This window comes from Cololabis saira, chromosome 14, assembly GCF_033807715.1.
Source record: "Cololabis saira isolate AMF1-May2022 chromosome 14, fColSai1.1, whole genome shotgun sequence".
In the NCBI taxonomy this organism is placed as follows: Eukaryota; Metazoa; Chordata; class Actinopteri; order Beloniformes; family Belonidae; genus Cololabis; species Cololabis saira.
The window spans coordinates 22438871-22451254 of record NC_084600.1 but is presented as its reverse complement, the minus strand read 5'-3'; the positions used below and the strand labels follow the sequence as shown (position 1 = coordinate 22451254).

The 12384-nt window shown below is 40.4% G+C and overlaps 1 protein-coding gene across 1 annotated transcript in view; it reads right to left on the bottom strand.

Annotated features, from left to right (window-relative positions):
• med13a (mediator complex subunit 13a) overlaps nt 1-12384 on the bottom strand; it is a 78682-nt gene that overhangs the window by 45210 nt on the left and 21088 nt on the right. The window contains exon 4 of the mRNA XM_061740168.1: nt 9180-9348. Within this exon, the coding sequence (XP_061596152.1) occupies nt 9180-9348 (169 nt within the window). The remainder of the gene's footprint in view (nt 1-9179; nt 9349-12384) is intronic.

The following is a 12384-nucleotide window of genomic DNA, read 5'->3' as shown; positions in this document are numbered from 1 at the left end:
AAGGCTGGATGCTCGAGAAAACACTCGACTAAAACTCTTAAGCCCGGCACTTTCACACATGCAGAGCTCTATTACTTGGAATTGATTTCCCCCTGTCACAAAAGGAGAGGAGGCTGAGCCTTTTATACATGTCAGATTAAACTTGGAGAGGAAAGAAATGGGAAGAGGCAGAACAACATGTCCATAAAAAGAGGAGGAAACTGATACACTCCAAGTGGATCATGACCATACACAGATAAAGCCAGAATCGGAGATAATGTTGCCACGATCCTTGCAGAAAGTCAGCTTCCAGCTCCTTCCCCGTGCAGGACAACACACAAAAGGACCCAACCCAGGGTTTTATAAATGTAAATGTACCCGTCAGATAAAAAGTTAACGCCTCAATTTAAGCCAGATACCTTTGCTCTTCTTTATTAGAAAAAATAATAAATCACAATAGGTGTTCATTGGCACATTAATAACTCTTTGCAATAGTGTGCAGCATTTGTGCAAGAAATATTACATCAATGTAGTGTGATGTGCTTAAAATTGCTAAAACACACAATTATCAAAATTAATAATGAACGCACAATTAGCTGCAAAAAGATATACTATAATCCAAAAGTAAATATCTCTGCAATATTGATATGTAAACCACTAATTGTAAGCATGATCATTAAATCATCATGACATAAGTAATTCAAGTTGTTCAGCTGTAATGAAAAAGATGTATTATTCAGAGCTATGAGCAATTAGCCAGCCTGATCCAGGATTAAAGCTGAGCTTCTGCATTTAACCTAGAAAGATAAGGCCCACTGCCTTTTCTTTTAAATGCAAAATCAATCATATACTGCTATTATATTACTTTCATTTAAAGTTAGACGCCGTCACACGATCTGCATTCAGGTGTAACTAAATGCTACATCCAAGACTAATTAGGAAGAGACACATCAATATGAAAGAAAAGCTACTGTTAAAGTTCACAAAGCTTGGTGGTGAAGCAGAGAGCAGGTCTGACTGGCTTTGAAATCTTGAAATTAGGCATTGGCCCTGAAGTAAAAGTTGCTCTTTGTTCTCATCAAGTGGAAGAGATAAATTGCTAATATAGTCTGCACGGCAGTTCATTTCATCTATTACACTGGCCACACTCAGAAATGCTGAATCCAACAGGTTTTCACGCCTCTTGAGAGGAGAAAACAGTCCACAATTGGCTTTTCTAGAAGAAATTCTATCAAAACCTCACCTAAACTGAGCAGTTTGAAACTACAAATGCCTTTACTTTTAAAAGAGCTTCTGATAAATGGCTTTATATCATGCTGCTTGTATTGATACAAAAGTGTTGAATGGACAGATATGTTCTTAATTTTGGCCTTAGCTGAGAATTCAAACAAAGTTCCCCTGGATGTTTTTAGGCTAGTTAAGGCTACACTGCTGTAGTTTACAGTCATGAGGCAAACAGTCTAAAAACACAAAGGATTAGCTTTAAGTACAACCATCTGTCTGAACCTCTGGATTAAAGACACCAGCACATGAATCACAGTTTCTTACAAAAGAACTGGGAAGAAGGGAGGGGGGGACTAGGAGGGAGTGATGCCTGACGGATTAACTATGACGACGTCCTCAGACCTTCACTTGGCCCTGTGCTCCGCCACAGCATCTGGTCACATGGGGAGATGGGAGGAATGGGAGGAATGCAGCGGCTGAGGAGGCAGGAGAGTGAACGGAAAGGGGGGGTGGGATGCAGCGGAGGAAATGTTAGGAAACAGGATTCCCTCAATGAACAAGGAACTTTGTATCCGCTGGCTCCCTGAATTCAATGCCCACACCACTGTGGTTTTATAAATAAAGAGAATAACACCGTTAACTTTATTAAAATGAGATTAGTTCTTTGTTCTGGCAGGGCTTTCGGTTGGCATTAAACAAAATAAGGAAAGTACTTAGGGCAGGATATTACTGAATAATTACACAAGGAGCTTCTGCATGAAATATTTTAATTGTGTGGCTCACTGCACACCGTTTCATTTACCACTAATTTGTGGTATTCATCAACAGAAACGGTTTGCTTGTTTCTTTGAAGAAGTAACTGGTTTATATTTGGTTTGAATTAAAGCATTCAGTTAAAAATAGCAAATGGCTTTGAAATCATGATGGAATTGACTTTAAACTTAAAACAAAAAGCAAAAAAAGAGGAAATTAAACAGAATATATAAATACCAGTGTTTACTCTACATTCATTTAGACGTAGCATGCTGCCATACCTAAATTCTAGCCGCCGCTCCTTTAAATTTCTTCTTTTTTTTTTGATCAGCGCAAATATGCCACGGTTGCATGTCTTCACCTTACAACTCACGAATACTAAGCTAATCTAAAGACGACTATCTTGTTCTGTTTGTACTTTTTTTTTTAAATTGTTCAAATGATCTTAATTACTTGCAAGAGCGCAGCCTTGAAAGTGACATCCATCAGGCAACAGGTGTCCTCTTGGAAAACAGGGCAGCGAGGTACCAGAGAATAGGTACACTTATTATCTTAAGATAACTCATAACAGATTTTACAAGTTAAACAGACAATCTCAAGATATTGATGATGAGCTAATGTTACATAACATTTTTGTAGCTTAGGTTAATTGCACCCTGGTGCCAAGTGAATGTCACCAACTTGAGTAAACTAATCGATGGCATAAGTTGCCAACTTAATAGTGTGAACTCAACTGTGAGAGGGAGTTTTCAACAATGAATAGGGTAAGACATTTAATAATATATCAGACACAAACTACAAACCATTTTAAAATAAGTAGGGTGTATAATATTGAGAGAAACAATCTCATTATTGTGTCTAATTGTAGGTGAAGACTGACTTGAGAAACACCTTACAGCTGGATGCTGCTGAGCATCAACGGGCCACCCGCTGCTACACAAAAAACCCAGTTCTGAGCCTGGGTGCAAATTTTGCCGCTGATTCTCCATAAAAGGAATTATTATTTACTGTTTTTATTTCATTTTATTGTTTTATTTATATAATACAATATTTTTTATTTAGTTATTGTTTTATTTATATAAAAAGTTATTGTTTTATTTATATAAAACAATAAGTGAGTGAAGAGCAGGAGGCTACGAGCTCATTCATTCATTCATTTAGTTAGTTTCACATTCAGCCACCAGGGCCCACCTGTTGTTTCACAAAAAACCCAGTTCTGATCCTGGGTGCAAACTTTGCCGCTGATTCTCCGTAAAGAAATGTATTTTTTATCGTTTGTAATCGTATTTCATAGTTTTATTTATTTAGTTTTTATTTTACATTCAGCATTGAAAATGCAATTTTTAACTGGCTATTCAATAAATAGTTTGTAACAGTGAAATCTAGAATCGAGTGTCATGTCTTTACGCTGCAACGGCTCCCCGGAGAGCCGGCCCCCACTGCTGAAAAAAATCCTAGAGGAAACCCTGTATACACAGACATCGTAATTGTGTAGCAATGATGTCAAGTAGCATAGAAATTAACAGCACTGGTTCTTTTCAGTGAGAACCATATTTATCTTCTTGGCAGGATATCTCGGGGAACGTGATCTATCCAGAGTGCCAGGTCACATGGTCTTACATCCCGGTCTCCCTAGGCCCTGTTGCTAGAGAGGCTGATGAAGTATACGCGAGAGCAGGGGGTAGGGGCTGGATTTGCGGGTTGGGTATTAAAGAGAGGTGTTGAGTTGTCCTGTATGTCTATATCAGAGCGGCTGCTGTGTTTGCACAGTTGCGTACAGCATGTTATGTAAGCAGCTTCTTTTGACTTACTTTCTTCTGCCTTATACAAGTTGTTCTGATGAAAACCCTGTGTGCCAACTCCGTGACTGCCCTCGATGCGGAGCGGTTTGCATGCCAATTGTTGACAAGGATGTTTGTTTGCCCATATCCCTGTGTGTTTGTGTTGTGCTGGGAGCATGGGGGGGTGGGTGGGGGAATAAATTTAGAACTTTAGCCCCAGACTGGAGGCAGTGGCCCTTTATCCTGCACTGTCCTACTTATCAGAGTGCTGCTCTCTGCTTCCGCCTGCCAGCAGTACTCACGCATTCACCTCCGAACATCGGCCAAAACCAGAGGAAGAACGTGCACCGTCAACAGGGCCCTTTGTTGTGGGGAAAATGCACACATCTGCATGTGTCCGTGGAGCCATATATGTGAATGTGCAGGTATGCTTTGTATTCATTCATAATCACTCACTCTTGTAATATACGCTTCTGCAGCATGGCCTTATTTCATAACAGCTTGATTTATTATCGAACAGCAAAATGCACAACAAAATACACACTGATTGCTTCGCCGCTGTTTTTTTTTTTTTTAAATCTAAGACGCCCCCTGATTGCACAGCAGTTGGAATCTACAAATCTTGTAAAGGCTGCTTTAAATACACAACAGCTAAGCCGATAAAAATAAAATAAAATAAAGTAAATCTCTCCTCTCCTGATCAAATTGAAACATCAAGGGAAAGCAGGATTTGATGTTGCTCTGATTTTCCTTAATGCAGCCATTTAGGAGGAAGACAAGGAGTTGGACTGCCTGAAGCTGACCAATAGACCATGAGCATCCTGCTTCCCCTTGGAAACATACGATCCCAGGGTGCATTTTCCTGCTGCCATGACGACAGAGAGGAGCTCTCCCTTTCTCACCCCTTCCCTCCCTCCCTTGCGTTTTCTCCCGCTCTTTCACTGTGTCTCCTGAAGGCAGTGTACCTAACAGCGTACTTTTCACAGAAAACCACCAGGCTGCACAACTTGGAGCTGCCTGTACTCCAGACAAAGAGAATTACAGGCAGCTGTATCAACATATAGTGCTGCACGGTTCACATGGAAACAAAGGCTTTTGACCAATCTGCACTGGTTTAAGTAAAGGAGCGCCTTAAAATGGTAAAATGTCATTACTGAATTCTAACAGTCTTGACATATTTTTTCTTCGAGCAGGCACATAAAAAAAGAGCATCTGGAGGAATCATCCGCCTGATTACACATAACCACCTCCATATGTGGAGGAAAAATACAAAGTTGAGCAACTCCCGGATATTATATCATTAATGTTTTCAGATCCTGTAGATTTTGTTTGCTGTGTACCATTTACCACAAATAAGAACATGGGAGGGGAGGGGTGCAAAGATGATGTAAGTATTTCAGCACAGGCTAAGGTTTGAGGCTGAGGTGGGGAGCGCTGTCGGCTGACTACAGCATCCACCGACTGGTGACCGGGGATGTTGTACAGTGTGCTGCCTGATGATCAGTGGGGCGTCCCTGATTTCCATCAGCAGACTATGATTGGAGCAGCACATCCAAGAAAACTCTTCAGCATTTATTATCTCGAGCTTTTGAATATACATGAGGAAATGCTTTTGAAAGCACGGGCTGATTGATGACTGATAAATTCAAAGACGCAATGATAAACATGAATAAATAACTAAACTGTCACTAGAACTTGAAACTAGCGATGATGTATTTAAGTCCCATTTTCTCCATGCGATAAGTCCCACTTACCCCGTCTGACAAGCTGACACAAAGACTGGAGAAAAAAATTTTTTGACAAAAACTGATTGCTTAATAAGAATGTAATCTTAATATTGAATCAGTAATTAACATAATTGTTAGTTGTGATTCCACACAGACACAGAACTAAACATATGACATAGTGCCTTGAGCAAATTAGATCTTGTAATTTTACACATTTCACACCGATGACAAGAGACTTGCAATAATTTTGTGGGAATCCACAACTAAAATGTAGATCTTCTTATTATCCTTTAGTTTATAAACTACGAGGGAAAAAAAAGATATTAAAACATGTGTTCAGTGGTCTCATACCCAACAATGTCACGTAGTTTTCACATAAGAAAGCGACTTCACACAACTTCCCATCCAACTCCCAACTGAATCAGCAAGTAATATCCATAAAGTCAGTCATGCCCTTCCATGCAGTTTTACCAGAGACCAATCTCCACAGCAATATTAAGAGGTCAAAGTAAAATTTCATGACAGTTGCCCCAAGTTCCTTTCCTAAAGTAAACTAATCACTGAAAATACCAAAAATATCGGGGAGAGAAAAAAAGAAACTACTTATGCTTGTACATAAACTCTAGTCTCATAAGTAAACGTTCAGCAATTATACCCTTCGTTCACCGCTGTTACGTCTCATGTATGCTCCTCATTCGTCTATAGTGACTTCCTGAAGACTATCTGAGTAGACAAGCATGATTGTACACAGTTTGGCATTATTTTGTCCAACAGAAATAAACACCAGCACTACTTGAGGGATAAAACAACAATGCGGATACACAGTTTTGTGCTACTTTGACTGTGGAAATCCCAGCGTGGTTGTGGCAAAGTGGATCACACAAAAGGAGAGAGAGGAAAAACATCCTTGACAACAACAGAGATTTGGGGTGGTTGCACCACTATTTATAACCTGCCCAGTCTGCTCTGTGGCAGCAGAGGGGGGTGGAGGGAAGGGCAGAGCCAGAGTGAAGAGGGCGAGGCAGAAAAGCAGAAACACAGACGGAGGGTGGCCTGTGAATTTTAGAGCAGGGAAAAAGAACCCCCCCCCCCCCCTAGACAAGGGGCTTTTCTGATCAACACATTGGTTAAAGGGCAATTTAAAAATGCATAGTATAGCTTAGAAGTGTCCCGATTTAATATTCAGCTCTACTTTGTGTTTTATGTCTCTAATTAGTACCATCTATCACAATTATCCTGAGAGATACAAGGCACTGTTTACAAATGCAAGGCCACAAAAGAGTCGGCAGTAAACCTGCCAACTTTGTTTCCTTCCGCAGACATCGTTAGTGATACAGACTGACAACTGGACAAAAAGGGATTCACCTCATTACAATAAGACTCATCTGCAAATTAGCAAGTGTGTACAAAAAACAAGTCTGTGTGATAGTGTGGCCACCACAATCGCCTGGCTTGGGAAAAAAATCTTGCTACACAAACGCAAAAACAGAGACACACACGTGCGCCAACCGAAAAGTTAAGAGACTTTTGATAAGTTAAGAGCGTTAAGAGTGTTAAGAGTTAACAGTTCCAATACCGCAACACTTCTGGTCTTTTAAAAACTATTACCACAACTGTTACAAAGCGCACAGTGTAATAATCTTCAGACGTGATCTGCGGGATGGGAGTCAAGACTGCCACAACTGAACTGATAGGCACACTAAATGAGCAAACAGAAACCTAATCAAATCAATAATCAGGAATAATGACATAAAATTCACGCACGCTCATATGAACCAGTAATTCTTTTGCAATCTGACAGTTTTCAGCTTGATAAGCCACATCTGGAGAGCGCCAGCCAAATGTGAAATATACCCAAGCCGCAGGATTGTTCACACCAAAGCCTATGAATGAAATACTATGTATCTACAAATGACAGTTATTTTGAGATCTGGTAAAAGTAGATGACAACTGGCCCTTGCGATACATTTTCATACAAGTACAAAGTTAAAGGTCCCATACTATCCAATATTGATCTTTATTCGCATCGATCAAACACCACAACAGCTGTTTTACTCTGATCGCAACTGAAACTCTGGGTCAGGCAGCCGATATCTCCTGTCTCCGTGTCCCTGCGTTCCCTTTCACTCTGCTGTTTGTTACCATCCTAAACAATTCAGACGTTTACTCCCAGCCACGTGCCACAGCAACAGAAACAATTGGAAAATGTTTGTTCAGCGCCATGCTTTATTTAATCCTAACTGAATAAACCAGTCAGGGACCAGAGCCACGGGGACTTGTTGCTGACTGTGGGCCGCAAAGTACAGGAGAGTTGCCATCTTTTGATGATTAAATCTGCAATGTTTCTTCAAGCGAGCACTGGGGAAGGAAAATCGCACTATGCATTTGCAGGTTGTCCAGGAAGGGACAACCTGCAAATGCATAGTTCAGGAGTGGCGGCGGAACAACGAGGGGATTCTCCAATGCATTTTTATAATGCCATTGCTGGGTGAATACAATTTCAAGTTAATTAAAAAGTTTCTGAATGCTGTCAATTATCGTTACCAGATAGGGATAAAAACAGAAGTGTTCAAATCACTGAGCTGCTTTGGGTTGAGCTCAAATCTTTGCATGAGCGTCACATCCCCCCACTAGGTGCATTAGTCTCATTATTCTGTCTAGATGAAGTTCATTTAAATAAACCATATCTGTATCTTGTTTAAATGACGGTTTTAGGTGTCAGCTTGACAGAAATGGAACAACTTGTGTTTATACTAATTCTAAAAAAATAAAAAATAAAGTGTTTTGAGCCCCTTTTAGACATCCACAGCTTTCCATTAATAGGATGGCGCCGGTTCAGTTGTGGGTCACTCTCAATATGACACAAGCCTGACGTGCTGCACATTAACAGAGATGCAATGCAGCTTTGGCTTATTTTGACACATGATCTGTTCAGAAGAATCCAGCACAGTATTATTGAATAAAGAAAATCACTTTCAAATATTTTTCTTTCACTATGGTTTTAGCAACAAATAAATAAATAGCTGCTGTTGCAGGTTTTCAAAGCATTTAAAAAATAAGAGAAAACTGATCAAAAATGTTTTAAATGCAACTTCTGCTCTCCATCTGATATTATATCATTCATTCAATTGTGTTTCTGATAGTGCTGGAGCTTCTTCTCTGTGCTAATATGACATAAAAGATAATGGAGCTTCTCTCCATCATTGCTATGTTTGATACAGTTATTGCATTATTGGCCTACTACGATGAATCAGGACATATGTCCTAATTGACACATGTTTTTATTAAAAAATATAAATGAATAAAAAACAAAAAAAACCTGCGGTTCATTCAGATAGCAGGTAGTATGCACATGAGACTTTTTTGGCCAACGCTACAAAAAAAAGGAACAGGAAATTCCTGATGCAATCAGTAGTACTAAACATCTGCCTCAACCCAAAATAGACGTATGAAAAGAGCCCAAGTAATGAAAGTGTTGCTTTATTTGCCTACACAATGAATAAGACATTAATTGTAACCCGGTTTATACAGTGGGCTGCTGTTCAGCCTGCTATGCTGCACCAGGCCACGTCGTAGCAACAGAAAACTATAACAGAGCTGAAATAGGCAACCGTAAGGTGGGGGGGCACTTCTTCCACAGTCCAGCTACAAGTGTGGCCTTTTGCAACAACAAAGAAATGTGAACAGCTACACAGAGCAAGCGGTGCCAGCGTACCTCTTGTTGATGGGCTTCTCATCCTTCTCATAGGGTTTGACAAACCATTTGCCGATGCGAACAAAGCTACGATTCATGAGGCAGCGCTCCAGCAGGTTGTGGATAGCTTTGAACAGCAAGGTGCGACACTCATAGGAGAGACCGTATTCCCACAGACCATCGTCCTCGGCTGAAAAAAAGAAAACACAAAGATAGACAAAGGTGTGAATGGAAGGGGGAAAACTTTAACAGTGATCATTTTTATTTCTTTTAACACATCCGTAAGAACTTCTCTCAGCCACATTATGTCAGGCTTGAGAGCACAAAAGAAAAACAAACAAAAAAAAAAAAAAACAGTGCTGCATGTTGCTGCAAAGTCCAGTCTTGTATGTGATGAGATGGCACATTCACTAATGAGGCTGTTCATCTGACTGTGAGAAATTCAACAAATGTGAACATTAAAATACATTTCTGTAATTTCTCATTGAGAGCTGTGACCATCTGTTGAGTGTAATGTTTAATACCGAAATTCGAAATCTCTTGCAATGCAAAGCAGCAAGTCTAACACGACTTTACGAGAAGATAGGAAGCAGGTCATGTAAATGAAAACTAGAGTGTGCTTACTGAAACGGAGAGAAAAGCCAAGCAGAAACCTGCCTTTTGCCTGCTTCTGGACCGTTGAGGTTTCAGATGCTTTCTGCTTCTCTGCACCGTTGAAGAGAACAGAATACTCTAAAGCCCTGTTTCCACTGAGCAGATCAGTCCGAGCCGGTATGGTTCCTAAACCGTTAGAATGGTCCCTCCAATTCGGGCGAGAGTTCCCACTGCAAGTCGGACCGCGCCTGGCCGTGCGGGGTTCAGACCAAATGAACGGTGCGGTTTGGTTTGGTTGTATGGGAACTTTTTACAAAGGAAACCCACAAAATAGCGTATCCAACTGTACCGGATCAAATCACACAGTGGAAATGGGTTTTAAGTGCGAATGTAGACCCCTTTTGCTGCCAGTGGGGGAGATTATTTTCTTTTTGATGAAAAGTAATGTGCTCAAAGATTTCAGCTCGTTATCTAACAGAGATAGTGATGGAAATGAAATGTCTCAACAGAAAGACAGACACTCGCCCCCTTTACATTGGCGGATACCCTGTGTTTAAGATGCGGATTTAGCACGTCACCTTGAGGGGTACACTTAACCTCCAGTCAGGACTAATTTAAACAGAACTAAGTAGGGCTGAACGATTAATCGCATTTGTGATATTTGCCATGAAATTAAAAAAATACTATTTTTAAATCACGATGCAAGCGATATAAAGCTGTCACGCGACAAGAGAGCGAGTGAGCAAGCACTCGACTGCATCAACTCTTCATGCTGGGCTTCACTCTGTTGGCCTTTGGCTAGACTGTTATATACAGTCTATGGGATAGATGGACCAGTCTGAAACTGAATCACCTGAAACTGTCTAGAAAAGGAACAGTACACGCATACTGTAGGATTATTTGGGTTTTTACAAAATGAAGATGCCGTGCAACATCACGTGTTCAGAGCAAACCGTGCTAACGTTGCTACTTCACGGACTAAAACTACAAATTTGTTCCAGTATGTTAAAAACAAAAACACCAGAGCCAGGTACGACACGTGTGTCTAAAATGTCGAGCGTTAGTGCGCTAGACAAGCCAATGACAGGGATCACTGCCCGAAGTTTAAAACAGGAAAATCACTCAACTGTGTCTTTAGCTAATGATGTGATGCCAATGACCAAGCCTGTGTTCATGACATTGTGATGATAAAGGGCCTAAGTGCTGGTACATAACCGCTGCTGCATCAAGTGACACTCATCTAAACATACGCTTTTAATGATTTTTGTTCTTGAATAATTAAAATAATATTTTCAACTATTATGCCGATGAAACTCCTTGATGGTTCTTTTATCGCGGTGGGATACTGAATACTAAAGTTTACTATCAGAGCTCTTATTAAAACTTAATATTCTGCAGCACGGTGCTGATTTACCTTTTCTTTTCACATGAGTCACAGACTTCACTCATCAGTCTCAGTTCACAGATTGGTATTAAGATATTGGTCATTTATGTGCCCTTGAAAAGAGGTGCTTAAATGAGTAACAAAATCAGATCTGTTTTAAATGTCTTTCAGCATTTTGGTGAGTTTAACTGACCCACTTTGAAATGGAGCAGGAGCCATCTCTGATACAACTGAAGTTGGTTGAATCACAGCAAGACCCGAGAGCCGTTCCACCACATTTTAGAGGAACGAGGGCTTAGACCAGAACCAGTTCAGAAGCCACAATACTGAAACTGCTCAAACTAGGATTAACTTAACTCTGGGACACGTTCGGTTCATTTTATTATATAACAATATTATGTTAGTATTAAAATCATCCATTAGGTTTTACTGAAAAAATACAAATTGCATATTAGATTGCAATCGCAATATTGGGGGGGGGAAACGCAACTAACACAGGGTTGCGGAATGTGAGAGTGTGGAGATTTGTTGATCACATAATCTGAGTACAACCCAAAAAAAAAAAAGTATTATTATTATTTTATTAAATAAGGAAACAGCTGATGAGAGTAACAACAGCAGCAGAAGGTCCCAGGTCAGGTGTATATTTGCAAGATGAGTGAATGGGGAGACGAGGTGATCCGAGAGTTACTCAGCCTCAGAGCCCAGGACGCCATAAATCTGCGTATGTCCGGAACCATAAAAGGATGGTCCATTGTTTGAACAACTAGCAACAAAAATTACAAACCGGGGCTTTGCAAGAAGCAAACCCAGCAAAACACGCTCATCACGATGTTCTACAAGCCCACACATCTTATGTTATGCAAATAACGCCTCTCGACTCACCTTCTCTTCCCTCAACTCGCCTTCAGGCACGGGGTGGTAAATAACACGCCTTACGTTTATATTACCCAATGCGCGTTAAACACGCGTTCATCATCCAGAAATAATAGTGGGATCCAAAAACGCCTACTGTCAGCTGATGGGTAAGTACAATAAGTACAAATACTGCAAATAACTAAAGGTCGACTCACTGTAGCTTGCTGCAAAAGTCTCAGAGTCTAGCATAGTTCAGATAAAAGCCAGCAAACAAGACACTGCCAAAATCCAAGGGTAATTTGCATGTCTGTTCTGTTTAAATTGCAGGACTAAAATTACCTGTAGTCTTGTTCACACTGAAAAGAAGCAACTCATCCCCCGAACTCTGGC